Source organism: Pan paniscus, chromosome 11 (assembly GCF_029289425.2).
Source record: "Pan paniscus chromosome 11, NHGRI_mPanPan1-v2.0_pri, whole genome shotgun sequence".
NCBI classification, from domain to species: domain Eukaryota; kingdom Metazoa; phylum Chordata; class Mammalia; order Primates; family Hominidae; genus Pan; species Pan paniscus.
Genome location: NC_073260.2, coordinates 108,753,761 through 108,781,637, shown reverse-complemented (window position 1 = coordinate 108,781,637; position 27,877 = coordinate 108,753,761). Strand labels below are relative to the sequence as shown.

Below are 27,877 nucleotides of genomic sequence, written 5' to 3'. Positions count from 1 at the left end.
TGAGCCATGTTTTAAGGAGTTTAAAATCCATTCTTAGTTTAGAAGAAAGTTATTGAGGCATAAAAGCAGGCAGTGTGATGAGATCCTAGTTGTGTGTTACGAGTTCTTCTGTCTACTTTGTGGAGAATGGATTGAAGAGCGGGAAGACTAGAGAAGAGTGCGTCTTAGATATGGCCATGACTACAGAGAAAATGGAATAAATTGGAGAAATATTAAGAACAAGAAATGGGAATATGGCAAGGGAAATGGAGATGTCAGGGTTGACAAAATGTTGCCAAGTGTGTAGAACTGAGGTGGAATTAAATTTAGTTAACAATACTCATTATTAATATTATTAACCTTATTATTAACATTACTCATTATTACAATATTATTAATTATTTTTGCTACTATTATACTCATTACTAACATTATTTTAAACATTACTAATTATTACCTTTTTTGGTTAAAGGAATATTTCTCAATCTTTGAGTATGAGGACTTCATTTTAATAAGAAAAAATGTTGTAGATTGCTCTCTCTTCCACATAATAGATGTATTTTGAGTAGCAGTTGATTTATGTAATGTTTTCAAGGGACTTTTAATTTGATTACTCACAATATCATTATTATTCACGCATATATTTTGTTAGGGCTAGATAAAGATCAAAATGCACAATGGTTACTGCAGCTAAAAGTAGTGGAACTGTTGCAATAACTTTTCAATGTCCTTCCTTCCCCACCTCATCAAGATCTGCAGCCCACAGATTTAGAACTACAAGTCGAAACAATTCTTTATGAATTTGTTTTGAAGATTTTAGCCCTAGATGTACATTTTTCCCCCTTCTATTGGAAAAAGTAATTTCAGAATATAGGGTTCACTTCTTTCATTAAAGACACATTTTATTAAATAGGAAGAAGTGATTAACAAATGTATTTAACATAAGAATTTGTTAAATGTAACAAGCCAAACATTTACAACAGTCTAGACAAGTATACATGAGGAACTTTAGTGACGTTTTTCCTCTTATTTCTGTATTATTATATAAATAATTTTACAACTGTATCACTAGAGGATTTTTTTTTGTTTTTTCATTTATTTAATATAGAATTAATTGCACTCTGACCCAAAAGAAATGCAAGAAAAACAAAGATAAATAGAGGGGGCATAATTAAACTAAAAAGTTTCTGCACAGCCAAAGAAATCAGCAGCAGAGTTAATAGACAACCCACAGAGTGGGAGAAAAATCTTCACAATCTGTACATCCGACAAAGGACTAATATCCAGAATCTACAAAGAACTCAAACAAATCAGCAAGAACAAAACAATCTGATTAGGCCAGGTGAGGTGGCTCACGCCTGTAATCCCAGCACTTTGGGAGGCTGAGGTGGGTGGATCACTTGAGGTCAGGATTTCACGACCAGTCTGGTCAACGTGGTGAAACCCTGTCTCTACTAAAAATATAAAAATTAGCTGGGTGTGGTGGTGGGCATCTGTAACCCCAGCTACTCGGGAGGCTGAAGTGAGAGAATCACTTGAACCCAGGTGGCATAGGTTGCAGTGAGCCGAGATCTCATCATTGCACTCCAGCCTGGGTGACAGAGCAAGACGCTGTCTTTAAAAAAAAAAAAAAAAAAAAAGTCATCAGAAAGTAGGCTAAGGACATGAATAGACAATTCTCAAAAGATATGCAAGTAGCCAATAAGCAGATGGAAAAGTGCTCAACATCACTAAGATCGGGAAATGTAAATCAAAACCATGATGCCATTACTGCCTCACTCCTGCAAGAATGGCCATAATCAAAAAAAATAAAAAATCATAGATGTGGGCATGGATGCAGTGAAAAGGGAACACTTTACACTGTTTGTGGGAATGTAAACTAGTACAACCACTGTGGAAAACAGTGTGGAGATTCATTAAAGAACTAAAAGTAAATCTACAGTTTGATCCAGCAGTCTCACTACTAGGTATCTACTCAGAGGAAAAGATGTCGTTATACAAAAAAGATACTTGCACACGCATGTTGATAGCAGTACAATTTGCAATTGCAAAAGTGCGGAACCAGCTCAGATGCCCATCAATCAACAAGTGGATAAAGAAAATTGGTATCTATATACCATGGAATACTACTCAGCCACAAAAAGGAACGAAATAATGACATTTGTAGCAACCTGGATTGAATTGGAGACCATTATTCTAAGTGAAGTAACTCAGGAATGGAAAACCAAACATGGTATGTTCTCACTCATATGTGGGAGCTAAGCTATGAGGATGCAAAGGCATAAGAATGATACATTGTACTTTGGGGACTCAGGGGAAAGGGTGAGGGGTGACAAGGGATAAAAGACTACACATGGGGTACAGTGTACACTGCTTGGGTGATGGGTGCACCAGAATTTCGGAAATCACCACTAAAATATTTATTCATGTAACCAAACACCACCTGTTCCTCCAAAACCTATTGAAATAAAAAAAATTGCCCTCTGTACTGTATAATGTGAACTATATTGTAAAAACACTTCTTATTATAGCATACATTATTTAGTGCTCTTACTGTAATTCATTGAGAGTCAGCAGTTAGGAACTTAGAGCATATGACTTTCACTTCTTAAAAATTTAGAAGACTGCATTGCAGAATTATATTGTCATTTAGTATCACCCTTCAGATCAGTCAGTGTCTACACAAACATTTCTGTGACAAAGTAAAAAACCTTATTTGTTTGTTTATTTATTTATTCCTTTTTTAAGACAGAGTCTCGCTCTGTTGCCCTCCCGAGTTCAAGGGATTCTCCTGCCTCAGCCTCCTGAGTAGCTGGGATTACAGGCACGTGCCACCACGCCCGGCTAATTTTTTGTATTTTTAGTAGAGACAAGGTTTCACTGTTTTAGCCAGGATGGTCTCGATCTTCTGACCTCGTGATCTGCCTGCGTCAGCCTCCCAAAGTGCTGGGATTACAGGCGTGAGCCACTGTGACCGGCCTATTTATTAAAATTTAATTACAATTAATTTGTGCTTTTAAAGGCTCTTTATCTGTGAAAAATTTTTTTGTATCCTGAAATTTCCTAAAATAATGAACTTTTGTATTGTTTATTTAAAAACAAGAACCTTTGACATAGCTTAAGAGTTAACATTAATTTCTCTTAGTATTCTTGTGTTCAGCATTGTTGCAGTAGCTATGGAAATAAAAAGAAATATAATTTAACAAACATGTAAAAAATACCCATGTATGCTGGGCTGGCCCAGTGAAGATAAAAAGAGTTTGTTAAGATGAAAAAAGACACAGATAAATAATTGCAAGGTAGTTGGAGAAACAGGGAATACATATATATATTAGGTATTGAAATGATAAATTGAATATTATAGACAAAATAAATTTTACTGTTCTTTCATTCAACAGTGGCCTATTTAATTCATATAGTACTTTAGTAAATTCCTTTAACTCAGTGTTCTGTGTTATGTATTGATTGCCATATAAAGCTACTCAATTCTTTTTCATCCATTTTTTTCTTTTTATTTATTTATTTATTTTTTATTATTATAAAAACATGGAACGCTTCACGAACTTGTGTGTCATCCGTGCGCAGGGGCCATGCTAATCTTCTCTGTATCGTTCCAATTTTAGTATATGTGCTGCCGAAGCGAGCACTTCATCCATTATTTATTTAAGGAATATGATTGTTAACAAAAGGACTGTGTATTTTCATTATACTTTGTCTTTTTTCCATGGGACTGTCACAGAGTATGTTTATAATGAGTGGCATATAGAATTAAACTTATATTACCGTATATTTATATTCCTAGAAGTTGATGCATCAATAACTGATTGAAATAAATTTTACCTGGAGGATATTATGCTTTTATTCACTTTATTTCCAATTTATGTATAACTCCTAAGCAAGATCATTTTCAAATTCTGACTGCTACATAGATTTTAAAATTTGTCTGTCCTTTAAACATTGAGGAATAAAATAAGTAGAATGAAGCTCAAATTTTATAACAATGTCTCCATGAGACAGTTCTTTATGCCATAGAAAACCATTGGTTGATTACCGTCTCAGTCAATGTTGTTCTTCAGTGTTGAATTATATGTATTCTTATAAGGATAAAACATTTTTAATTTGGTAAGACTAGCTGAATTTGCTTTTTGTGCTTATGATGTAAAGACAAGATTTAAATTAACACCAACAGCAGAGGCTCTTAAAAATGTAGAATGTTATACTATGAATTTAAATAATCTTTCTGTGCTTGTCATTTTACATTGATAGTATCATAAGACAAGTAATGACAGATTAAGACCTACCTAGCAGAGGGAAAACTAAATTACATGGCTTTATTAAGGCGTAAATAAACCTATTAACCATTACCTGGAATACCAATTAGTAGAAAGAGCACTGACAATTTTATTTATCAACATTAAACACAATTATTAATTACAGACCTGATGAATCTAGCAGTAAGCAGGCCATGTTGGATATGCTGGGACCTTAAGTCCGTTATATGAGAAGGATGATTACCAAAATCCTGTGGGGAAATAAGTAATTGTAGTTGTAAAATTTTAATTGCCTTGGCATAAGGCAAATTATATTTTCTTGTCTGAGAATATAAATAGTATGGCATGAAGGTAACAAGCTTTGGCAGTTGTAAATAGAAAATGCATTTATGTTAGGTTTTAAAACAAAGAAAAGAGTGATGAATTTTTAGTGTCATGCTATTCCATGTGAATGGCATACTGTAAATACATGCAGATTTTTTTTGATGTATTCTTTAGTAGGTGAGCTATTCTCTGAATTCCTTTTCTTCATAGTGAAAATAATGTGGGAAGGAACTTTCTGAATGAATTACTACAGGTGAATGGGAATTATATAATTAAAAAATATTTTCATTATGTGATTAGCAGTGTTGTGAAATGCGCAAGAGACAATTCACATGTTTGTGTCTTTTTTTCTTTTTCTTTGAAGATCCAAATTCCAGAATTTGTGGACATTTACTCATAGGTGCAGCCAAGAATTCTTTTGCAAAACTCATGGATAAAATTAGTCTGGTAATGGAATGTATACCTCTGCACAGTAGCAGGAGTATTACATATGTAGAAAAAGATTCCCTGGTTCAGAGGCTGGCCCATGGACTTCATAAAGTAAACACACTGGCCCTGAAATATGGTTTGCGTGGCCACGTGCCCATTACGGTATGTATACACTTTCATTTAGTAGTAACCTAAGAACTTGTAGGTTTAATTTTGAATTAGCCTAATTTGTAGTTTAAATTGTTAGTTGTACATGAATGTATCTGGATTTTCTTTATAGTTCATGTAAAATTTTAATACAGTAAATTACTTCCAAATAAGTGTCCAAAATATCTAAATACAAAAATCACTGGCCAGGCGCGGTGGCTGATGCCTGTAATCCCAGTACTTTGGGAGGCCAAGGCAGGTGGATCACCTGAGGTCAGGAGTTCAAGAACAGCCTGGCCAACATGGTGAAACCCCGCCTCTACCAAAAATACAAAAATGAGCCAGGGGTGGTGGTGGGCGCCTCATGCCTCTAATCCCAGCTACTCAGGAGGCTGAGGCATGAGAATCGCTTGAACTCCGGAGGTGGAGGTTGTAGTGAGACGAGATTGTGCCACTGTACTCCAGCCTGGCCTACAGAGTAAGACTGTCTCAAAAAAAAAAAAAAAGGCATGACATTAGTGCTAAATTTAATGTTCTCTATAAATGCACTGCAACAGAATTGTACGAGACCTAAACAGCTGTCAATTTCATTTTTAGCTATCTAGATTATTTCTTTTCTCCAGATGTTCATTTTTCATAAGCCAAATTATTGGTCACATAAAAAATAAAGTTTTCACGTCTACGTTTCTGTAATAGCTAGCACTGGTTTTTGGATAATCTAAGTTACATTTAATTTAGTAAAATGGTTATTGCTATTGTTAGTAAATCTGTAGTTACTGTTCATAAAATTGCTCTTGTTTAACAACAGAAAAGCACAGCATCGTTGCAGAAGCAAATACTTGGATTTACACAAAGACTGCATGCTGCAGAAGTGGAGCGCCGCTCACTACGCTTAGAGGTCACAGAATTCAAACGAAGTGTGAATGAAATGAAAAAGGAGCTTGACAAAGCCCAGGGTCTGCAAATGCAATTAAATGAATTTAAGCAGTCTGTAAGTATATATCATTTAGGAAACTGTTGCTTTGCTGATATATATTTCTTTATCTCTATATCCTTTTTTCCTTAACTTTTGTTATGTGTGGTTTTTCAAATAATTCAAAACACTATTAATAACATCTCTTTTTCTTCAGAAAACTTCCTGTCTAAAATGCCTCTAATTGCTGATGTTGGTGGCAGGTGGGGGAGTGGGGAGAGAGATTTCCTCTCTTTTTTTTTGAGATGGAGTCTCACTCTGTTGCCCAGGCTGGAGTGCAGTGGCACTATCTCAGCTCACTGCAACCTCTGCCCCCCGGGTTCAAGTGATTCTCCTGCCTCAGCCTCCCAAGCAGCTGGGATTACAGGTGGCTGCCACCACGCCTGGCTAATTTTTATATTTTTAGTAGAGATGGAATTTCTCCATGTTGGCCGGGGTGTTCTCGAACTCCTGACCTCAGCTGATCTGCCCACCTCAGCCTCCCAAAGTGCTGGGATTACAGGTGTGAGCCACTGCACCTGGCCTCTTCTCTTCTTATATTGAATATTTTGAGTAAATTAGATTATTTAGTATGAAATCAAATTGCTTTTCCAAAGAAATGTTCAATTTATCTAACGTCCATCAATGACTTATATGTATTATTTTAAAAAGCAGAAAATAGCTGAAAAAGCACAGCCGTATGCCAAATACCATTAGATCAAGAACAAAATGTCTAACTGTGTGAAGCACAATATAATGCAGACATCCACATATTCTGTTTGCAGTTGGGATAGTTATTAACATTGCTGTTTTTAATGTGGATATGGGAACATAGAGTTAAAAGATTACCCTGAAACTTCAAGACTGTACAACTTAAAACAGCTACTATAACTTCAGTTTAAATGTGCTTTTATCTTTTGATTAATTTGGAATTTACAGTTTTAACATTTGCAGTAACAGAGGCAGCAGCAGGTGTAGTAGTTTAGTTATTAATCCTATGATAATGTAATTGTGCTAGTGTTAATTATTATTTCAAGTAGATACACCTTCAAAGGGCAAAGAGTTCCTATGAATTAGGCAGGTCAAGTAATCATGAATTACTCTTAAGCCATAGGTTTCTTTTCGGTAAATGTCTAAAGACACCATAATTTTTCTTCTCTTAGTTTTTTGCTCAGAGGAGGAAAATTTAAGAGTTGAGCTGCTTCAACTTTTTTTTTTCTATTTATGAAAGTTATACATGACAACCTTAAGTAAAAATACAAGAAAGTATTAAGAAGAAAGTTTAGACTGGGTATGGTGGCTCATGCCTATAATCCCAGTGTTTTGGGAAGCCAAGGTAGGAAGGTTACTAGAGGCCAGGAATTCAAGACCAACTTGGGCAACATAGTGAGACCGCATCTCTAAAAAAAAAATTATATTTATTTTAAAAACGAGGAAAGTTAAAATCATTTTAATCTTACCACCCAAAACCAATCACTGTTGAAATGCGGATGCCTTTTGTTCTCCACATTTCTTGTGTATATATGTGCCTGTGCATGCCTTTATGCACAGTTGTAGTTTGGAATAATTTTGTATGTATAGTTTGCAGCCTGACTTATATAAATATATGTATACATGTATGCACTTAAAGTACTGTTATCATTTTCCTCTGTCATTTAATTATTAATTTCATTTTAGTTAAATGAATACTAGTGTGTCATATGAATGTATCAAAATTTGAGTATTTCCCTTTTCTTAGATATGTGATTTTTTTCCATTTTTTGCCATTTTACTTAAATAATAAAGAGATGTTTATACTTTTAAAAACGAATTCTTTTGAAGCGTGTCTCTCCTTCCATTTGATTTGCTTCTGTATCATAGAAATAGTTGAATTTGGGATATTGAGATAGTCTACCAAAATGGACACAGACAGTCATTTATGCAATTTGAGATTTAGAGTATAGTCAACTGTATTTAGATTTAGATAATAATGGCTTTTGTAAAAACTGGAAAATTCCTTACATATGTTGCTCCCTGGAATATATATGAAGAATTCTAAATATTCTACACAATTTGATTTCCTAGTCCATAGTTAAGTATTAAGAAAACAAGTTTGCATCTTTGATTAGTTTAGAAGTAGTCAGGACTTAATTTCTAGAATCTAGAGAGAAGATTAGAGTATGAGGGAAGGTTAGTGGAAGGTGACAGAATCCTCTTGTAAGAGCTTTGAATAACTGGCTTTCAGTAATTAAGAGTATGTTTGAGGAAGTACAGGAATAAAAATAGCATAGTAACTGAGGGAAGAGGTACTTAATTTTTACTTTATTTTACCTTATTTTTTGAGATGGAGTCTCGCTCTGTCACCCAGGCCGGAGTGCAGTGGTACGATCTCAGCTCACTGCAGCCTCCACCTCCCAGGTTCAAGGAATTCTCCTGCCTCAGCAGGAGTTGGTGTTACAGGTGCCCACCACCACGCTCAGCTAATTTTTTTTATTTTTAGTAGAGACAGGGTTTCACCATGTTGGCCAGGCTGATCTCAAACTCCTGACCTCAGGTTATCTGCCTACCTCAGCCTGCCAAAATGCTGGGATTACAGATGTGAGCCACCACACCTGGCCAGTACTTAATTTTTAGATATTGTCCTATAATTATAAGTTATGAAGTACATGACGATTTCTAATATTTAGTGATCGTGTTGACCAGGTATCAGACACTGACCCTAAGCACGTTACAGGCGTTGACTCATTTGGTCCTTATAATTATCTCACATACTATTATTATTTCTAATTTACAGATGGGGCTTTTGGAGCAGATAGAAACTGAGTAACTTGCCTGGAGTCATATAGTTATTAATGGCAATGACAGACTTTGAACTTGGTTCCTGTGGCTGTAAAACTCATGCTTTTATCCACTTCATTACAGTGGTTAGTGTTGATACCTAGGTGTGCTAATAAAGGGTTGTTATATTAAAAACATAATAGATGAAGAAAAGATGGTAGTTTCCTCTAAGAAAATTGGAGAGAGTGCCTGCAACCATTTGTCTCTCACTCATTTCAGAAAAAGTGTATTGGAGAGAATAAAACAGCTTCTTTATAGTTGGTCTAAAATTATGAAGGGAAACATCCTGCTCACCAAAAGCTATTTAGTACTTTAATGGTTTTGGAATACTGTGTCCATCTACTGACAGTCGTTCTTTAACAGCTAACTTCCCCAGTCTCATGATCTTTGTTTATTAGCTCCTTACACTTGCTTTCACACACCATCTCTTTCTTATTCTGCGTTGCTATACTTGCTTGATTTTATTTACTTTACAGAGGAATAAACAGAATTGAGCCAGTCTCTGGGATGGATGGATGGACAAGAGAGGCTAAAATTACCTGAGTTTTTAGGTAAAGGGGAAATTTTGGAGGATTGTGAAGGGAACACACGTTCTGTTAAAACAAGGAAGTCCTGCAAAATGGTGGGGATGTTGATGGAAAGATCTTTATTCACTTGATGGTCAAGTGGATTGAAAAGGACAGAATGGTCTCATGGCAAGGAGTGGTAATTTAAAACAACACATTAAAGATAGAAGAGGTACAAAAATATATGTTCACAAGACCCAGCGCATAGAGGGATGTTAATAAATAGAAATAGAACTGGAGTGCTGAGAGGAGACTGTTAGATTTGATGTTTTGAAAGCTGAGGGTTTGGTTGTAATAGCACAATGTGGAGAGTTCGGCAGCTGTTAAACAGCGAGTAAAAAGTTGAGTGTTCTGTATAATCCCAGCACTATGCAAGTATCAGTGACATATTTGATATACCTTTTACTAGGTGACTCTCTGAAAATGAGGCAGCTTTCCTGTGTGCCTTGTGATCATTCTCATTAATTTATATTAACTTAGGTAAATCATTAGACATCTGTTTTTATGCTACACTATTGGCTTTTAAAATTTCTTCATTGTTGAGAAATGCACTCTTAAATTTTTGAGGAATGCACCCTTAAAAAGAGAAATGAGTTTTAAAAGACAGTTGCTTCATAGAAGTGGCAGGCAGGGTACCTGGTGCCAAAATAAAACTGAGTGCTTATGTATTATGATATAGAAGGACCTATGTAATTGATTTATCCTAAAACTTAGTTTCAGCAAAAGTCTTTCTCTTTATATGAATTGCATGCTTGCTGTTGTTGGCCCACGAGGAAACTGTGACTATGCACATTTCTATTTTTGTCTTATTTGTCAGAAAAATAAAAGACAAAGTCTGTATTCAGTTACAATAGTTACTAGATGCTTAGAATCAAAAGGATTTTTTTCCCTGCTTTTTCCTCCCAGATTTGTTAAAATTTCAAATCAACCTGCTTTATATTTGTGGCGAATGATATTAATCCACCTCACATCCTTTTTTACAATGGGAAAGTTAGAATTTTTAAATAGATACATGTATAACTTGTGTATTTAAGTGGCCTGAATCGTTCCTTTGAGTTTTCCATATATATTTCTCAGGTTATCTACCTTTTGTGAAACCTTCCTCTTTTTTATACTTCACGATGTCTCTGTTGTTTGTTGTATCTAGATTTCATTTGTTTAAATGTTTTGAACAGGAGATACTTGGATTCTCCATCCCTGTCTAGAACTGTCATTAGTTATTCCAGAGCAGAGTACTGTGCCCTCCAAAGCAGTCATGATATTGTAAAAACCATGTTGTGTATTATGGTGTAGATTTTGTTGGCAGATGTGTATATATGAATATTATTTCATTCAACAAATATTGAACACTCACTGAGTGCCAGGCACTCTTCTCTATGTTGGATGAAAAGCTAAATGAAGCCCCTGCTTTGGGGATGCTATACCTTTATATGTGTGGTTGGTGGCAGGGTGTGGACAGGCAATAAAAAAAGTGAGATGAATTTAGATAATGACAATGGCTGTGAAGAAAATAAAACAAGATGGTATAATAGAGTGAGTGGGAGTTGGAGAGGTGTAGTCATGTAAGACCTGCCTAGGAGAAGATATTTGACCGGGAGACCTGAATAATAACATACACTGAACACAAACTTCTAGGTGATCACTTAAAAGCCAAGGAATTTGTTAAAGGTTTTAATTCCCACAATCATAATCTTTATAAAAAGTGCTCATGTATGAAAATGTAAACTGAGCATCATGGATTCATATGGAATTTAAAATGAGTTTTCTAAGATTTTATTTGACTGAAAATGATAACTAAGTGTGGCTGTTGTGCTTTAAAAATCACAGTAGTATTTTTATCTTGACTTAAGCAATTAAGAAAAGCTAATTGTATTTTTTTAATGTATCAAGTGCCTAGAAATGTTTGTATTATATTCCTTTAGTTTTGAAGGTGAAATGATACAACAATGCAGTTAGCTTTATAACTGATTCTCCCCCCTCCTGCTTTTTACAGAAATTGGTCACCCATGAGAAGTTTGAAAGTGCATGTGAAGAACTAAATAATGCATTACTTCGGGAACAACAGGCACAAATGCTATTGAATGAACAGGCACAACAACTACAGGAATTGAATTATAGACTTGAATTGCACTCCAGTGAGGAAGCTGACAAAAACCAAACTCTTGGAGAAGCTGTTAAGGTAAGAGAATAAAGAGATGTTTGCATAAAGGGATATTTTATCTATGTGTGGATCTTAGAGGGAATTATGATATCTCCTGAATAGGAATAGATCCCAAGATGTAAAATTTTATTCTATGAGGATAGAATGAAACATGTTTCTGAGACCTCAGTTATAAGCCTGCATTCACATGTATCGAGAAGGTAAAAGTAGGCTTTACTTGCTGGTTGAAAACGAAGTGAAGGTCTTTTCCAGTAATAATAACAATTATTATTAACAATAAAATTAACAATAAATTTTTGTTTCTTTTATCTTCTTTATTTCTTCCTCTCTTTAGAATTTTCCTTTTCTTGTTTTGTACCCAATGGACTTTGGAAACTCCTCGCATCTTTTGGATTCTGGAAGGTTTTGGTCTGGGTCTGATTCTTATATAAGTACATATTTGGGGAGAAGGGAGGTTTGGTTAGAAAGAGTTGTTCTCTCTGTCATATATTTGTGGTAAAGGTATTTCAAAGGAAAAAGAGAAGCTATCATTTAAAAGTTGTCACTGAGAAAATTTCATTAATGGGTTTAAATGTTGCCTACAAAGTATAATAGAATTCTAGTTTTTGATTATAAAACTTGTGGATTTTTCACTAGTGAGATTATATACGTTGGAATGGAACTAAATCCAGGGAAACAAAAATGATACAGCCACTATATAGGATATCATACGTAATACAGTTAATCAACTCAGAGTTGGTATTAACTTATACAAATAATATCTATTTATTCTGATATCTTAATAATACTATTATGATCAATGATAAAATAGCCAAAATTTATTGTTAACTTCCTGTTTACCAGGCACTATGCTAACTACTTTAAAACACTTATGTACTCCTTACACAAACTGTATGGGATTATAAAACACTTAGGTACTCTTCACACAAACTGTATGGGATTATTCCTGTTTTATAAATGAGAAAACAGATCCAGAGAGGTGACATAACTTACACATTTCTTAGTAAGTAATATATCTAGGGAGTCAGATTTCACATCCGTCTTCCTAACCACCACATCATATGTTCCACTGATTGACAGCATATATTTGCCAGGCTCTGTGTTACTGTCTCTACATGAATTACTCATTTTAAACTACCTCTGTGAGGTAGGTACTATTATTATGATTTTGATTTTTTTTTTGTTTAAATTTAGAGACTTCAATAAACTTGCCCAGGGTATCCTGTAAATGTTGAAACTGGGATTTAGTTTTCAGGAAAATTAGAAAATTTTGAAATCTAAAGCAGGAAAATACACGTGAATTTAAAGAGGAAAATATAGATGTCCTTTACGAAGAGGAATAAACGACCAGGATGGTATTAGTATTTTAGAGTATGTTTTTCCAAATATATGTATTAAATTGAACCATTTGAAATTGCTGTTTTTATAAGTGAAAACTAGACAAATGCCAGGAATTTCAAATGGCTCAACCTAATGCATATTATTTTTCTTACATAAATGAGAATGTACTTATATACTGTTTTGAAACTTACTTGTATTACTTAGTAATAGATTGTGAGCATTCTTGCTTACCAACCGATATGACTGTGAATTTTTTTCACTTTTTTACGCAAGTAATAAATATTCATTGTGGAAAAATAAGAAAATATAGATAAAGAAAAATTAAAATAATCTCAAATCATATCACCTGATATATCTACCATCAACATTTTGATATATATATTCCAGACTTTATGTTTTAAAAATATAGAAATATAACTGAATATAGGTTAATAAAAATACAATCATACTATATTATACATATTGTTTTTTACTTACTTCAAATACCATGTCAAGGATTTCTTTCTATGCTAATAAGTATAGTGGTATCTGTCAGGCCTCTGAGCTGAAGCTCAGCCATTGTAACATCTGTGACCTGCACATATATGTCCAGATGGCCTGTAGGAGCCAAGAAGTCTGGAGCAGCTGAAAAACCACAAAAGAAGTGAAACAGCCAGTTCCTGCCTTAACTGATAACCCACCTTATGACATTCCACCATTATGACTTGTTCCTGCCCTATCCTAACTGATCAATCAACCTTATGACATTCTTTTCCAGGACAATGGATCTCATGATCTCCCCACCATGCACCTTTTGACCCCTCCCCTGCCGACAACAGATAACCACCTTCAACTGTAACTTTCCACTGCCTACCCGAGTCCTACAAAGCTGCCCCTCTCCTATCTCCCTTCGCTGATTCTCTTTTCGGACTCAGACCACTTGCACCCAAGTGAATAAACAGCCTTGTTGCTTACACAAAGCCTGTTTAGGTGGTCTTCTGTATGGACACGCGTGACAGTATCATCATTTCCTGGCTGGTTGAATTCTTTTGGATGTATATTTTTTCTTTTTCTTTTTAACTGACAAATAATTGCATACATTTAGGGTGTATTTTGATGTTTTGCTACATGTATGCATTGTGGAATGATCAAATCAGGCTAACATTCATCTTTTCACATACTTACCATTTCTTTGTGGTGATAATCCACTTTTTTTTTTTACCATTTTGAAATATACATTATTATTAACTGTAGTCACCTTGCTGTGCAATAGATCACCAAAATTTATTCTTTCTGTCCAGCGGGAACTTTGTACCCTTTGATTAACATTTGCCCATCCCCACTCACAGCTTCTGGTAATCACTTCAATGTACTGTACATAATTTATTAACCTAATTTAATATTATAGACTTAGATTTATCCCAGCTTCTTCCTCCTCCTTCTCCTCCACCTCCTCTTCCTTCTCTCACTCCTTTCCCTCCTCTTCTTCCTTTTTTTCTCTTCTGTTTCTCTGTCTCCTTTTGCTATTATAAGTAAGTATCAAGATGAACAACCTGGTATCTAAATGTTACGCACATATCTGTGATTATTTCATCAGGATGAATTCCTAGATGAGGAATTACTAGGTCAGAAACCACATACATTAAAAAATGTACATATTATCAATTGGCCTACAGCAAGTTTCTACTGATTACATTCTCTCCTAAGATATAGGAGATATTGGCCCTACCTGGCTATTACTATTTAAAACATTTTTGACAATTTGGTAGATATGTCCTTGTTACTTTAATTTGTATTTCTTTTATTATTAGTGGAGTTGAAAATTTTTATAAGCATATTGGTCATTAAACAACATTTTTATGGTTCATGTCCTATTAATAGATAATGTAATGAACTGTGCTTTGGAAAAGCATCTTTGTCATATTGAAGTCTTTTTCTCTGTTATAGTTTGTGTTTAGGTATAATATCTTTAAGCAGATAAAGAGCTGTTCATGTTAATTTTTTTAAATTGCCAGTAGCTTAAATATTGTTGTCAGGAATGGAGAATTGTTTAATTACTATCTCTTAATTAGAACTAGCAGGTGGTAATGTGAAAATGCTCTCTTGTGGGAGGCAACATGGTTCAATGGAAAAAGCACTGGCCTTGGAACAAGTATTCCTGAATTCAAATCCCAGCTCTGTTGCTTGGGCAAATTACTTAACCTTCTGAGCCTCAGTTTCCTCTTCTGCAGAAATAAGGATAATGATACTTAAGTTACAGGATGTTTATGAGAATGAATTAAGATTCTATTTGAAAAGCAAGTGTATACTTGTTAAATATTCTGTTGTGTTTTCAGTAATGCTTTAAAAATAAGTTCTTTTTTAAATATGTCCTGTGCATAACTTCTTTTAAAAAACAAAGTGTATTGTTTCTTCTTTTTAAAAACAAAATAAGATCATGAGTAGAAGATATGGATACAGAAGAAAAAACAAGTTATCTATGATTTATAATCTGAAAGCAATCACTTAACATTTTGGGAATTTTGATTTAAATCATATCTTTTTTTTTTTTTTTTTTTTTCAAAAGACAGGGCCTCACTCTGTTGCCCAGGCCACAACCTCCTAGGCTTAAGTAATTCTCCTGCCTCACCCTATCAAGAAGCTGGGTCTACAGACACATGCCACCACACCCTGCTAATTAAAAAAATTTTTTTGTAGAGATGGAAACTGCCTATGTTGCCCAGTCCTGGTCTCAAACTCCTGAGTTCAAGCGATCACCTTGTCTTGGCCTCCCAAAGTGCTGGGATTACAGATGTGAGCCACTGTGTCCAGCCTAAATCATTCCTTTATATGTAATAGTTTTTATAAATAATAATTTAGACTGGATTCTCAGAATGGCCTTTTGTTTTAATACAGCTAAATCTTGGATTAGACATTCCCTGCAATAAATGCAGTGCATTTATTGCATAAATGCACATAAAGGAAATCTCCAAGGACAAAAATAAAACAAATGACAATATTGTCAAACGTCAGTATGTGGAAATCAAAGTTAACACCGTGAGTAGTTGCTAGGTTTGTCCTGGAGGCAGATACAGGTTGGGCATCCCTAATTTGAAAATCCAAAATCCAAAATCCTCTAAAATCAAACTTTTTGAGCACTGACATGACACTCAAAGTAAATGCTCATTGGAGCATTTTGGATTTCAGATTATCAGATTTGGGATGCTCAACCAGTAAGTATATAAATAATACAGACTTTCCAAAATGCAAAAATATTCAAAATCTGAAATACTTCTGGTCCTGAGCATTTTACATAAGGGATGCTCAACCTATACCAATATTAATCCTGGAAATAGGAGATTAAGCTTTGGGTTCCACCAGCAGATAGGAGCTTGAACCTAAAGCTCTGACATTAAGAAATTGCTTAATAACCTGAAAGTGATAATCAATAGTATTTCATTGTTTTAAGCAAAAGCTAAGGCAAAAGTCTATCTGGGAAAAGGCTTGCCTAATCTAGTTCCTTCAGAAGCCAACAAATAGTAAGATCAACGAAGTAACTGACACATGAATAGATAGATATATTAATCTTTTTTTAAATTATACTTTAAGTTCTAGGGTACATGTGCACAACGTGCAGGGTTGTTACATATGTATACATGTGCCATGTTGATGTGCTGCACCCATTAACTAGTCATTTACATTAGGTATATCTCCTAACGCTATCCCTCCCCCCTCCCCCTACCCTACGACAGGTCCCGGTGTGTGATGTTCCCCTTCCTGTGTCCAAGTGTTCTCATTGTTCAGTTCCCACCTACGAATGAGAACATGCAGTGTTTGGTTTTTTGTCCCTGCAATAGTTTGCTGAGAATGATGGATACCAGCTTCATCCATGTCCCTATAAAGGACATGAACTCATCCTTTTTTATGGCTGCATAGTATTCCATGGTGTATATGTGCCACCTTTTCTTAATCCAGTCTATCATTGTTGGACATTTGGGTTGGTTCCAAGTCTTTGCTATTGTGAATAGTGCCTCAATAAACATACGTGTGCATGTGTGTGTATAGCAGCATGATTTATAATCCTTTGGGTATATACCCAGTAATGGGATGGCTGGGTCAAATGGTATTTCTTGTTCTAGATCCTTGAAGAATTGCCGCATTGTCTTCCACAATGGTTGAACTAGTTTACACTCCCACCAATGGTGTAAAAGTGTTCCTGTTTCTCCACATTGTCTTCAGCACCTGTTGTTTCCTTTTTAATGATTGCCATTCTAACTGGTGTGAAATGGTATCTCACTGTGGTTTTGATTTGCATTTCTCTAATGGCCAGTGATGATGAGCATTTTTTCATGGGTCTGTTGGCTGCATAAATGTCTTCTTTTGAGAAGTGTCTGTTCACACCCTTTGCCCACTTTTTGATGTGGTTGTTTGTTTTTTTCTTGTAAATTTGTTTGAGTTCTTTGTAGATTCTGGTTATTAGCCCTTTGTCAGATGAGTAGATTGCAAAATTTTTCTCCCATCCTGTAGGTTGCCTGTTCACGCTGATGGTAGTTTCTTTTGCTGTGCAGAAGCTTTTTAGTTTAATTAGGTCCCATTTGTCAGTTTTGGCTTTTGTTGCCATTGCCTTTGGTGTTTTAGACATGAAGTCCTTGCCCATGCCTATGTCCTGAATGGTATTGCCTAGGTTTTCTTCTCTGGTTTTTATGGTTTCAGGTCTAACTTTTAAGTCCTTAATCCATCTTGAATTAATTTTAGTATAAGGTGTAAGGAAGGGATCCAGTTTCAGCTTTCTACATATGGCTAGCCAGTTTTCTCAGCACCATTTATTAAACAGGGAATTCTTTCCCCATTTCTTGTTTTTGTCAGGTTTGTCAAAGATCAGATGGTTGTAGATGTGTGGTATTATTTCTGAGGGCTCTGTTCTGTTCCATTGATCTATATCTCTGTTTTGGTACTAGTACCATGCTGTTTTGGTTACTGTAGCCTTGTAGTATAGTTTGAAGTCAGGTAGCGTGATGCCTCCAGCTTTGTTCTTTTTGCTTAGGATTGTCTTGGCAATGCGGGCTCTTTTTTGGTTCCATATGAACTTTAAAGTAGTTTTTTCCAATTCTGTGAAGAAAGTCATTGGTAGCTTGATGGGGATGGCACTGAATGTATAAATTACCTTGGGCAGTATGGCCATTTTCACGATACTGATTCTTCCTATCCATGAGCATGGAATGTTCTTCCATTTGTTTGTGTCCTCTTTTATTTCCTTGAGCAGTGGTTTGTAGTTCTCCTTGAAGAGGTCCTTCACATCCCTTGTAAGTTGGATTCCTAGGTATTTTATTCTCTTTGAAGCAATTGTGAATGGGAGTTCACTCATGATTTGGCTCTCTGTTTTTCTTATTGGTGTATAAGAATGCTTGTGATTTTTGCACATTGATTTTGTATCCTGAGACTTTGCTGAAGTTGCTTATCAGCTTAAAGAGATTTTGGGCTGAGACGATGGGGTTTTCTAAATATACAATCATGTCATCTGCAAACAGGGACAACTTGACTACCTCTTTGCCTCATTGAATACCCTTTATTTCTTTCTCCTGCCTGATTGCCCTGGCCAGAACTTCCAACACTATGTTGAATAGGAGTGGTGAGAGAGGGCATCCCTGTCTGTGACAGTTTTCAAAGGGAACTCCGCTGCTGATACCCGGCAAACAGGGTCTGGAGTGGACCTTCAGCAAATTCTAACAGACCTGCAGCTGAGGGTCCTGACTGTCAGAAGGAAAACTAACAAACAGAAAGGACATCCACACCAAAACCTCATATGTACGTCACCATCATCAAAGAGCAAAGGTAGATAAAACCACAAAGATAGGGAAAAAACAGAGCAGAAAAGCTGAAAATTCTAAAAATCAGAGCACCTCTCCCCCTCCAGAGGAACGCAGCTCCTCACCAGCAATGGAACAAAGCTGGATGGAGAATGACTTTGATGAGTTGAGAGAGAAGGCTTCAGATGATCAAACTTCTCCGAGCTAAAGGAGGAAGTTGGAACCCATCGCAAAGAAGCTAAAAACCTTGATAAAAGGTTAGACGAATGGCTAACTAGAATAACCAATGCAGAGAAGCCCTTAAATGACCTGATGGAGCTGAAAACCACGGCACGAGAACTACGTGATGAATGCACAAGCTTCAGTAGCTGATTTGATCAACTGGAAGAAAGGGTATCAGTGACTGAAGATCAAATGAATGAAATGAAGTGAGAAGAGAAGTTTAGAGAAAACAGAGGAAAAAGAAATGAACAAAGCCTCCAAGAAATATGGGACTGTGTGAAAAGACAAGATCTACGTCTGTTTGGCGTACCTGAAAGTGACGGGGAGAATGGAACCAAGTTGGAAAACACTCTGCAGGATATTATCCAGGAGAACTTCCCCAACCTAGCAAGGCAGGCCAACATTCAAATTCAGGAAATAGAGAGAACGCCACAAAGATACTCCTTGAGAAGAGCAACTCCAAGACACATAATTGTCAGATTCCCCAAAGTTGAAATGAAGGAAAAAATGTTAAGGGCAGCCAGAGAGAAAGGTCGGGTTACCCACAAAGGGAAGCCCATCAGACTAACAGTGGATCTCTCAGCAGAAACTCTACAAGCCGGAAGAGAGTGGGGGCCAATATTCAACATTCTTAAAGAAAAGAATTTTCAACCCAGAATTTCTTATCCAGCCAAACTAAGCTTCATAAGTGAAGGAGAAATAAAATCCTTTACAGACAAGCAAATGCTGAAAGATTTTGTCACCACCAGGCCTGCCCTGCAAGAGCTCCTGAAGGAAGCACTAAACATGGAAAGGAACAACCGGTACCAGCCACTGCAAAAACATGCCAATTTGTAAAGACCATCGAGGGTAGGAAGAAACTGCATCAACTAACGAGCAAAATAACCAACTAACATCGTAGTGACAGGAACAAATTCACACATAACAATATTAACCTTGAATGTAAATGGGCTAAATGCTCCAATTAAAAGACTCAGACTGGCAAACAGGATAAAGAGTCAAGGCCCATCAGTGTGCTGTATTCAGGACACCCACCTCACGTGCAGAGACACACATAGGCTCAAAATAAAGGGATGGAGGAAGATCTACCAAGCAAATGGAAAACAAAAAAAGGCAGGGGTTGCAATCCTAGTCTCTGATAAAACAGACTTTAAACCAACAAAGATCAAAAGAGACAAAGAAGGCCATTACATAATGGTAAAGGGATCAATTCAACAAGAAGAGCTAACTATCCTAAATATATATGCACCCAATACAGGAGCACCCAGATTCATAAAGCAAGTCTTTAGAGACCTACAAAGAGACTTAGACTCCCACACAATAATAATGGGAGACTTTAACACACCACTGTCAGCATTAGATCAATGAGACAGAAAGTTAAAAAGGATATCCAGGAATTGAACTCAGCTCTGCACCAAGTGGACCTAGTAGACCTCTACAGAACTCTCCACCCGAAATCAACAGAATATACATTCTTCTCAGCACCACATCGCACTTATTCCAAGGTTTTTTTTTGTTTTTTTTTTTTGTTTGTTTTGAGACGGAGTCTCACTCTCTTCCCAGTGGCTGGATGTCAGCTCACTGCAAGCTCTACTTTCCAGGTTCAAGTGATTCTTCTTCCTCAGCGTCCCAGGTAGCTTGGACTACAGGCACACACCACAACACCTGGCTAAGTTTTGTATTTTTATTAGAGACAGTGTTTCACCATATTGGCTAGGATGATCTCGATCTCCTCACCTCGTGACCTGCCTGCCTTGGCCTCCCAAAGTGCTGGGATTATAGATGTGACAGATATATTAATCTTATATGCAGCCACATTGCTGAACTCTCTTGTCATTTCTAATATTTTATCTATACTCTCTGGGGCATAGACAGTAATATTTATTCTATAATGATAGTTTTGTTTTTTGTTTTCAAACCTTATTCCTTTAGGTTTTTTTTTCTCCTGCTTTACTGTACTGGCTACGATACAGTGTTGGGTGGAGGTGGAGGTGGTAGGCATCCTTATCTTGTTTCCAGTCTTAAAGAAAATCTTTCTTTCTTCATTAAGAAGGAAGTTTGATATAGGTTTTTAGTTGATAATCCTTGTTGGGTTAAGGAAGTTATCTTACTGCATTATGCATAAATTAAAAATCATGGACCGGGCACAGTGGCTCACGTCTGTAATCCCAGCACTTTTGGAGGCTTAGGTGGGCAGATCACCTGAGGTCAGGAGTTCAAAACCAGCCTGGCCAACATGGTGAAACCCCGTCTCTACTAAAAATACAAAAATTAGCCAGGCGTGTTGGTGGGCACCTGCAATCCCAGCTACTCGGGAGGCTGAGGCAGCAGAATCACTTGAACCCGGGAGGCAGAGGTTGCAGTGAGCCCAGATGGTGCCATTGCACTCCAGCTGGGTGACAGAGCGAGACTCTGTCCCCGCACCCACCCCCCCACCAAAAAAAAGAAAAGTCATGAATGGATGTTGGATATTATGAAATACAGTTTATGCATCTATTTAGATAATCATATGACTTTTCCCACTCATTCTGTTGGCATGTTGAATTATATCAGGTAATAGCAAACTATGATTTGTGTTTATACAGACTGTGAGCTAAGAGTGGTTTTTTAGATTTTTAAGGGATTATAAAAAATAAAACCAAAGAACAACATGTGATACAGATGGCATGTGGTACACAAAGCCTAAAATATTTCCTATCAGAAGTTTGCTGACCCTTGGGTTATATTTTAGTATTCTAATGTTAAACCAGCCTTGTATTCCTGAAGTAAACCCAATGTAGTCGTGATGATTTTTTAAAAATATATTGCTGCACCCAATTTCTTAATTTTTCACTTGGGACTTTTAGATCTGTAGTCTTAATTGGAATTGTCTTGTAATGTATGTTTCTCCTACTGTCATCACTTTCTTGAAGTCAGGATTTTGCTAACATGAAAGGACTTCTCTTCCCACTCCAAACACAGAGAGTGGTGTCTTAGTGCATTTTGTGTTGCTATGACAAAATAGCACAGATGGAGTAATTAAATAACAGTAGAAATCTATTTCTCAAGGTTCTGGAGGCTGGCACCAATATCAAGTTGTGGCATCTGGTGAGGACCTTCTTTATGTGTCATCCCATGGCAGAAGGCAGAAGGGCAAGAGAGTGTGCTTGCACTCTCTGGGGGAAGGAAGTAGGGAAGGGGGCCAAACCCCTCCTTTTATAAGAAACCCTATTTCATCGGTTAATTTATAACTAACTCACTCCCATGATAACTTTATTAATTCATTTATGATGGCAGAGCCTGATGACCTAATCACCTCTTAAAGGTCTCACCTCTCAGCACTGTTGCATTGGGGATTAAGATTTTAACACATGAACTTTGGGAAACACATTCAAACCATAGCAAGTGGAAACTACAAAAAATATAACATGAATTTTGGGGTATATAGCCAAGCTTAAAGAGAGCAAAATATTCAGGTTCAAGAAATAAAGAGGACCAAAACACCAAATGATGAGGACTCAACACCACATGATGAGAAGGAGCTGAAGTCTAATTAGCTCAATGGGGTGTGCAAACCTAGCTGGAGGCCAGAGTTGATAATAATAATGTTAGGGAAATCTAGGCTTTAAGCCTCAGAGACTAGGAGAGATCTACCTGTGTAAAGCTAGGCATCTGGAAGGGCTGCCCTACTATGAAATGTGGATGAGAAAATCTCTGCCTAGCAGCTACATGAGAATTTGACATCTACTCAGGACTGTGGGTAGGAAAAGTTACTAAGGAAACTGGAACCTAGGCCTGTGCCACACACAGGGTCTTAGTTTACACCTTAATGATCCAGGGACTGTTTAGTTGAGATTTAATCTTTAAAATGGTACAGTCCAGTCACCAGTGTGACCTTGTAGAAGGAAACATGAAAATGTTCAAGTAGGGATGTTTCTGCATCTCAAAGAATACAGTCAAGACTTTTATAAAAAAATTCAATATTTGATAATAGAATTCAATATTACAAATCACGCAAAAATGAATTGCACATCAAATGAGAAAATTTACACTTTAGGTGGTAGAAATACTAGAAGAATTGAAATCAGCTAAACAGATACTTTTAAGTGTTTTTTCAAGCATTCTAAGAGATAAGGTATGAATAGAAGTTGTAAGTTAAGACATGAAAATATAGTCATGGAGATTATGAACTCAGTGAACATTGGGTAGACATTGATGAAGTATATTAGCAAATTGTAAGAAAGCTGAGGAAATAACACATAATGCTGTCCAGGGGGACAAAATGATGGATAATAAGAAATTAAGAGGAAAGAAAAAGAGAATGAAACAGATTTAATAAAAGAATGAAAGTAGAGTACCATAAGCACCTATAAACATAGTAATGAGATGACAGAATAACGAAGACAAAAGTAAGTCTTTAAAGTTATGGGAGAAAAAGGATTACTTACAGAAGAATAACAATTAGATCCTAAGAGTAATGACTTAATTCAAAATAACTTCATTGAGGTATAATTATAACAATATAATGTACACTTTAAATATATATAGCTCAGTGCCTTTTGACGAATGTATACATTGTTTAACTACCACTATAGCAGTCTGAGCTTCCTCCTCAACCCTGCGGTTGGGGAGGGTGTTGGCAGGGTGCAAGATGGGCCAAGTCAGACCTGGCAAGTATGCCCTCAAGCAATAGGCACATTTGTGGAGTGCACAGTGGTCTGAACTCCCTCCTCAGCCCTGGGGTTGGGGAGGAGCGTTGGCAGGGTGCAAGATGGGCCAAATCAGACCTGGCAAGTACAGCCTACAGCCTATAGGAGAGCCTACAGGTTCCCCTATAGCAGACTCAAGCACCAGTGCTAAGGGAGAAACCAGTGGGTGACTAGCAAGCACCCAGAGGTGTACCTAGGTTGTATAGTAAGTGTGAATTTTTAAGAAACTGCCGAAATCTTTTTCAAAACTGGCTGCATGATTTTACATTTCTATCAGCACTGTATGAAAGTTCCATTTGCTTCACATCCTGGTGAATACTTGGCACTGTCTTTAATTTTATCTGTTATAATGGGTGTATATGGTATGTTTTTTGCATTTAATTTGCATTTACCTGATGATTAATTATGTTAATCATCTTCTAGTGTACTTAGTCATTCATATATGTTCTTTGTAAAATATCTGTTCAAACCATGTGATATTTGATTGATTGACTGATTTTTTTGAGACAAGGTCTCCCTTTGTCACCCAGGCTGGAGTGCAGTGGCGCTATCGTGGGTCACTGCAACCTCTGCCTCCTGGGCTCAACTAATCCTCCCATCTCAGCCTCTCAAGTAGCTAGGACTACAGGCGCATGCCACCATGCCAGCTAGTTTTTGTACTTTTTGTAGAGACGGGGTTTCTCCATGTTGCCCAGGCTGGTCTTGAACTCCTGGGCTCAAGCAATCCACCTGCCTCAGCCTCCCAAAGTGCTGGGAATACAGGCATGAGCCACTGTGTTTGGCCAACATTTAATATTTTAAACTTTGGGTTGTTTGTCTTATTCGTTGTAAAAATTCTTTCTATATTCTCTATATAGATTCTTTTTTCACATATATTAATAATATTATCTTTTAGTCTTTGGTTTGCTTTTTCATTTTCTTAACAGTATCTTTCAAATAAAAATTTTACATTTTGTTGAAGTATCCATATTCTAACTTTTATTGTTGTAGTTGATCCTTTTTATATTTCATCTAAGAAATGTTTGCCTACTATGATGTGAAAAAGATTTTACCTTTTTGACAATTATATCAGTTAATTTTTACACATGGTGTGGTGTAAGGGTTGAAGTTTATTTTCTTTCCAAATAAATATTAAGTTATTCCTGTGCTGTTTAAAAAATATGGTCCTTTTTCTATTGAATTACCTTGGCCCCTGTATTAAATCCTCTGTGTATGTATGTGTGTGTTTATTTCTTTATTACTGGACTCTGTCTCTGTTTCATTGATCTATATGTCTTCCTTTTTGCTAATTCCACATTGTTTTAATTGCTGTGCCTTTATAGGATGCCTTGGAATTCATATTTTTAAGGTGCTGTAAGTCCTTTAACTTTGCTCTTTTTTTGGAACTGTATTTGCTATTTGGGTCCATTGAATTTCTATACAAGTTTTAGAATCAGATTGTCATTTTCTTGTAAGACATTAAGTTTACTGATACAGAGAGGCTTTATAACATTCCATTATTATATTTTTAATGCTTGTTGGATCTGTTGTGATAATTCCTCTTTCAGTCCTCATACTGGTAATTCGTATTTTCTCTTTTCTCTAGTTAGGAGTTTATTAATTTTGTTGTTCATTTCAAAAAACATAAGCTTTGGCTTTGCTAACTTATTCTATTTTTTTGTAATATTTATTTCTGTTATTTTTATTATTTCCTTTTTTTTTTTAGTTTTTTAAAATTTTACTTTAAGTTCTGGGATACATGTGCGGAACATGCAGGTTTGTTACATAGGTATACATTTGCCATGGTGGTTTGCTGTACTTATCAATCTGTCACATTTTAGGTTAGTTTAGCCCTTCTTTTTCTAGTTGTTAAGGGTTAAGCCTATTAGATCAGGAATCAGCAAAATGTGACCCACAGGTCAAATGTAGCCCACTGTCCATATATAAAGTTTTATTGAAATGCTACTATGCCCGTTTATTAAAATATTGTCTGTGGCTGCTTTCTTACTACAATGGTAGATTTAAGTAGTTGCAACAGTGACCACGAGGCTCACAATGCCCGAAATATTGACTATGTAGTTTTTACAGGTATTGAATATTTTTTAGAACTTTATAAAGTCTCTGCTATTGGCTTATTAGGTATTTCTCTTTTTTACTTTTAGGAGCGGCTGTAGTGTTTATAATATACCTATTTCACCTATCAGTCTATTTTAAAATAATATTATTCGACTTTATGTATAATACAAAAATCTTACAACTGTATACTTCCATTTCTTTTCTTTCATTCTCTTTGTGTTGTTGTCATAGATTTCAATTTTACATGTATTCTAAATTCCATACTATATTGTTATCATTTCAACTTTTAATAGAAAATTAGATTTTAAAGAAATTTTAAAAATAGGAAAACAATTGTCTTTCATCATTGCCATATATATATATACCATTTTGATGCACATTTCCTTTATATAGACCCGTGTTTCCATCTAATGTGATTTTCCTTCTGCTTGAGGAACTCCCTTTAACATTTCTTGTGATACTTGTCTTTATTTTCGAAAGGTGTTCAGTATAGATGTCTGTGTTGACAGTTTCTTTTAGCACTTTAAATATGTTGTTCCCTTTTCTTGTGGTTTTCATTGTTTCTGACAAGAAATACGTGTTCATTTTACCTTTGTTTGTCTCTATGTAATGTTTTTTTTTCCCCCCTCAGGTTTTGTAAAGGTTTTCTTTACAAATTTTAACTTTTAATTTTTAATGTTTGTGGAAACTTAATAGGGTATGTGTATATATTTATGGGGTACATAAGATATTTTTATACAGACATTCAATGTGTGATAACCACATCATGGTAAATGGGGTATCCCCTGCAACCATTTATCCTTTGTGTTGCGAACAATCCAATTATACTCTTTTAGTTATTTTTAAATGTATAATTAAATTGTTATTGACTGTAGCCACCTGTTGTGCCGTCAAATACTAGGTCTTATTCAATCTTTCTCTCTGTTTTTTTTGCACCCATTAAGCATCCCGACCTTCCCACACATTCCCCAGTACTCTTCTCTGCCTCTGGTAACCATCCTTCTACTGTCTATCTCCATGAGTTCAATTGTTTGGATTTTTAGCCCCTCCAAATAAGTAAGAACATGCAATGTTTGTCTTTCTTTACCTGGCTTATTTCACTTAACATAATGACCTCCAGTTCCATCTATGTTGTTGCAAATGACAAGATCTCATTCTCTCTTATGGCTGCATAATACTCTATTGTGTATAAGTACTACATTTTCTTTATCTGTTGATGGCCACTTAGGTTGCTTCTAAATCTTGGCTATTGTGAACAGAGCTATGACAAATGTGGGATTGCAGATATCTCTTCAATATACCAATTTCCCTTCTTTTGGGTATATACCCAGCAGTGGGATTGCTGGATCATATGGTAGCTCTGTTTTTAGTTTTTTGAGGAGCCTCCAAACTGTTCTCCATAGTGGTTGTACTAATTTACATTCCAACCAACAGCATACAAAGGTTCTTTTTTCTCCCTTGTGCATCCATTTGTTACTCCCTGTCTTTAGGATAAAAGCCATTTTAACTGGAGTAAGATGATACCTCATTGTAATTTTGATTTGCATTTCTCTGATGATCAATGATGTTGAGCACCTTTTCAAATTTGTTTGCTATTTGTATGTCTTCTTTTAAAAAATGTCAATTTAATCTTTTGCCCATTTTAAAATCAGATTATTAGATTTTTTCCTATAGAGTTGTTTGAGCTACTTGTATATTCTAGTTATTAATCCCTTGTCAGATGGATAGTTTGCAAATATTTTTTCCCATTCAGTGGGTTGTGTCTTCACTTTGTTGATTGTTTCTTTTGCTGTGCAGAAGCTTTTTAACTTGATGTGGTCCCATTTGTCTATTTTTTCTTTGGTTATCTGTGCTTGTGCGATATTTCTTAAGAATTTTTTGCCCAAACCAATTTCCTAGAGAGTTTCCCCAGTGTTTTCTTGTAGTAGTTTTATAGTTTGAGCTGTTAGATTTAAGTCTTTAATCCATTGTGGTTTTATGTTTGTGTATGACAAGAGATAAGGGTCTAGTTTCATTCTTCTGCATATGGATGTTCAATTTTCCCAACACTATTTATTGAAGAAACTATCTTTTCCCAAGTTTATGTTCTTAGCACCTTTGTCAAAAATGAATTCAGTGTAGGTGTGTGGATTTGTTTCTGGGCTCTCTATTCATTCCATT

At 35.9% G+C, this 27,877-nt stretch overlaps 1 protein-coding gene and 1 non-coding gene across 11 annotated transcripts in view; one reads left to right on the top strand and one right to left on the bottom strand.

The window, feature by feature from the left end:
• The window catches only part of CCDC171 (coiled-coil domain containing 171), a 446,519-nt gene that overhangs the window by 244,838 nt on the left and 173,804 nt on the right, over positions 1-27,877 (top strand). For 8 of the 10 annotated variants that reach the window (XM_055092101.2, XM_055092103.2, XM_024930188.4 and 5 more), the window contains 3 exons: positions 4,939-5,165; positions 5,959-6,141; positions 11,479-11,664. In XM_055092101.2, the coding sequence (XP_054948076.1) occupies positions 4,939-5,165; positions 5,959-6,141; positions 11,479-11,664 (596 nt within the window). Of the gene's footprint in view, positions 1-4,938; positions 5,166-5,958; positions 6,142-11,478; positions 11,665-13,744; positions 19,205-27,877 lie in introns of those variants that run through there. The other 2 variants (XM_063594484.1, XM_063594483.1) reach the window with 1 other exon arrangement.
• Positions 3,520-3,626, bottom strand: LOC112440943 (U6 spliceosomal RNA). Its single transcript, XR_003028920.1, has one exon. It is a non-coding gene; the product is annotated as a U6 spliceosomal RNA (small nuclear RNA).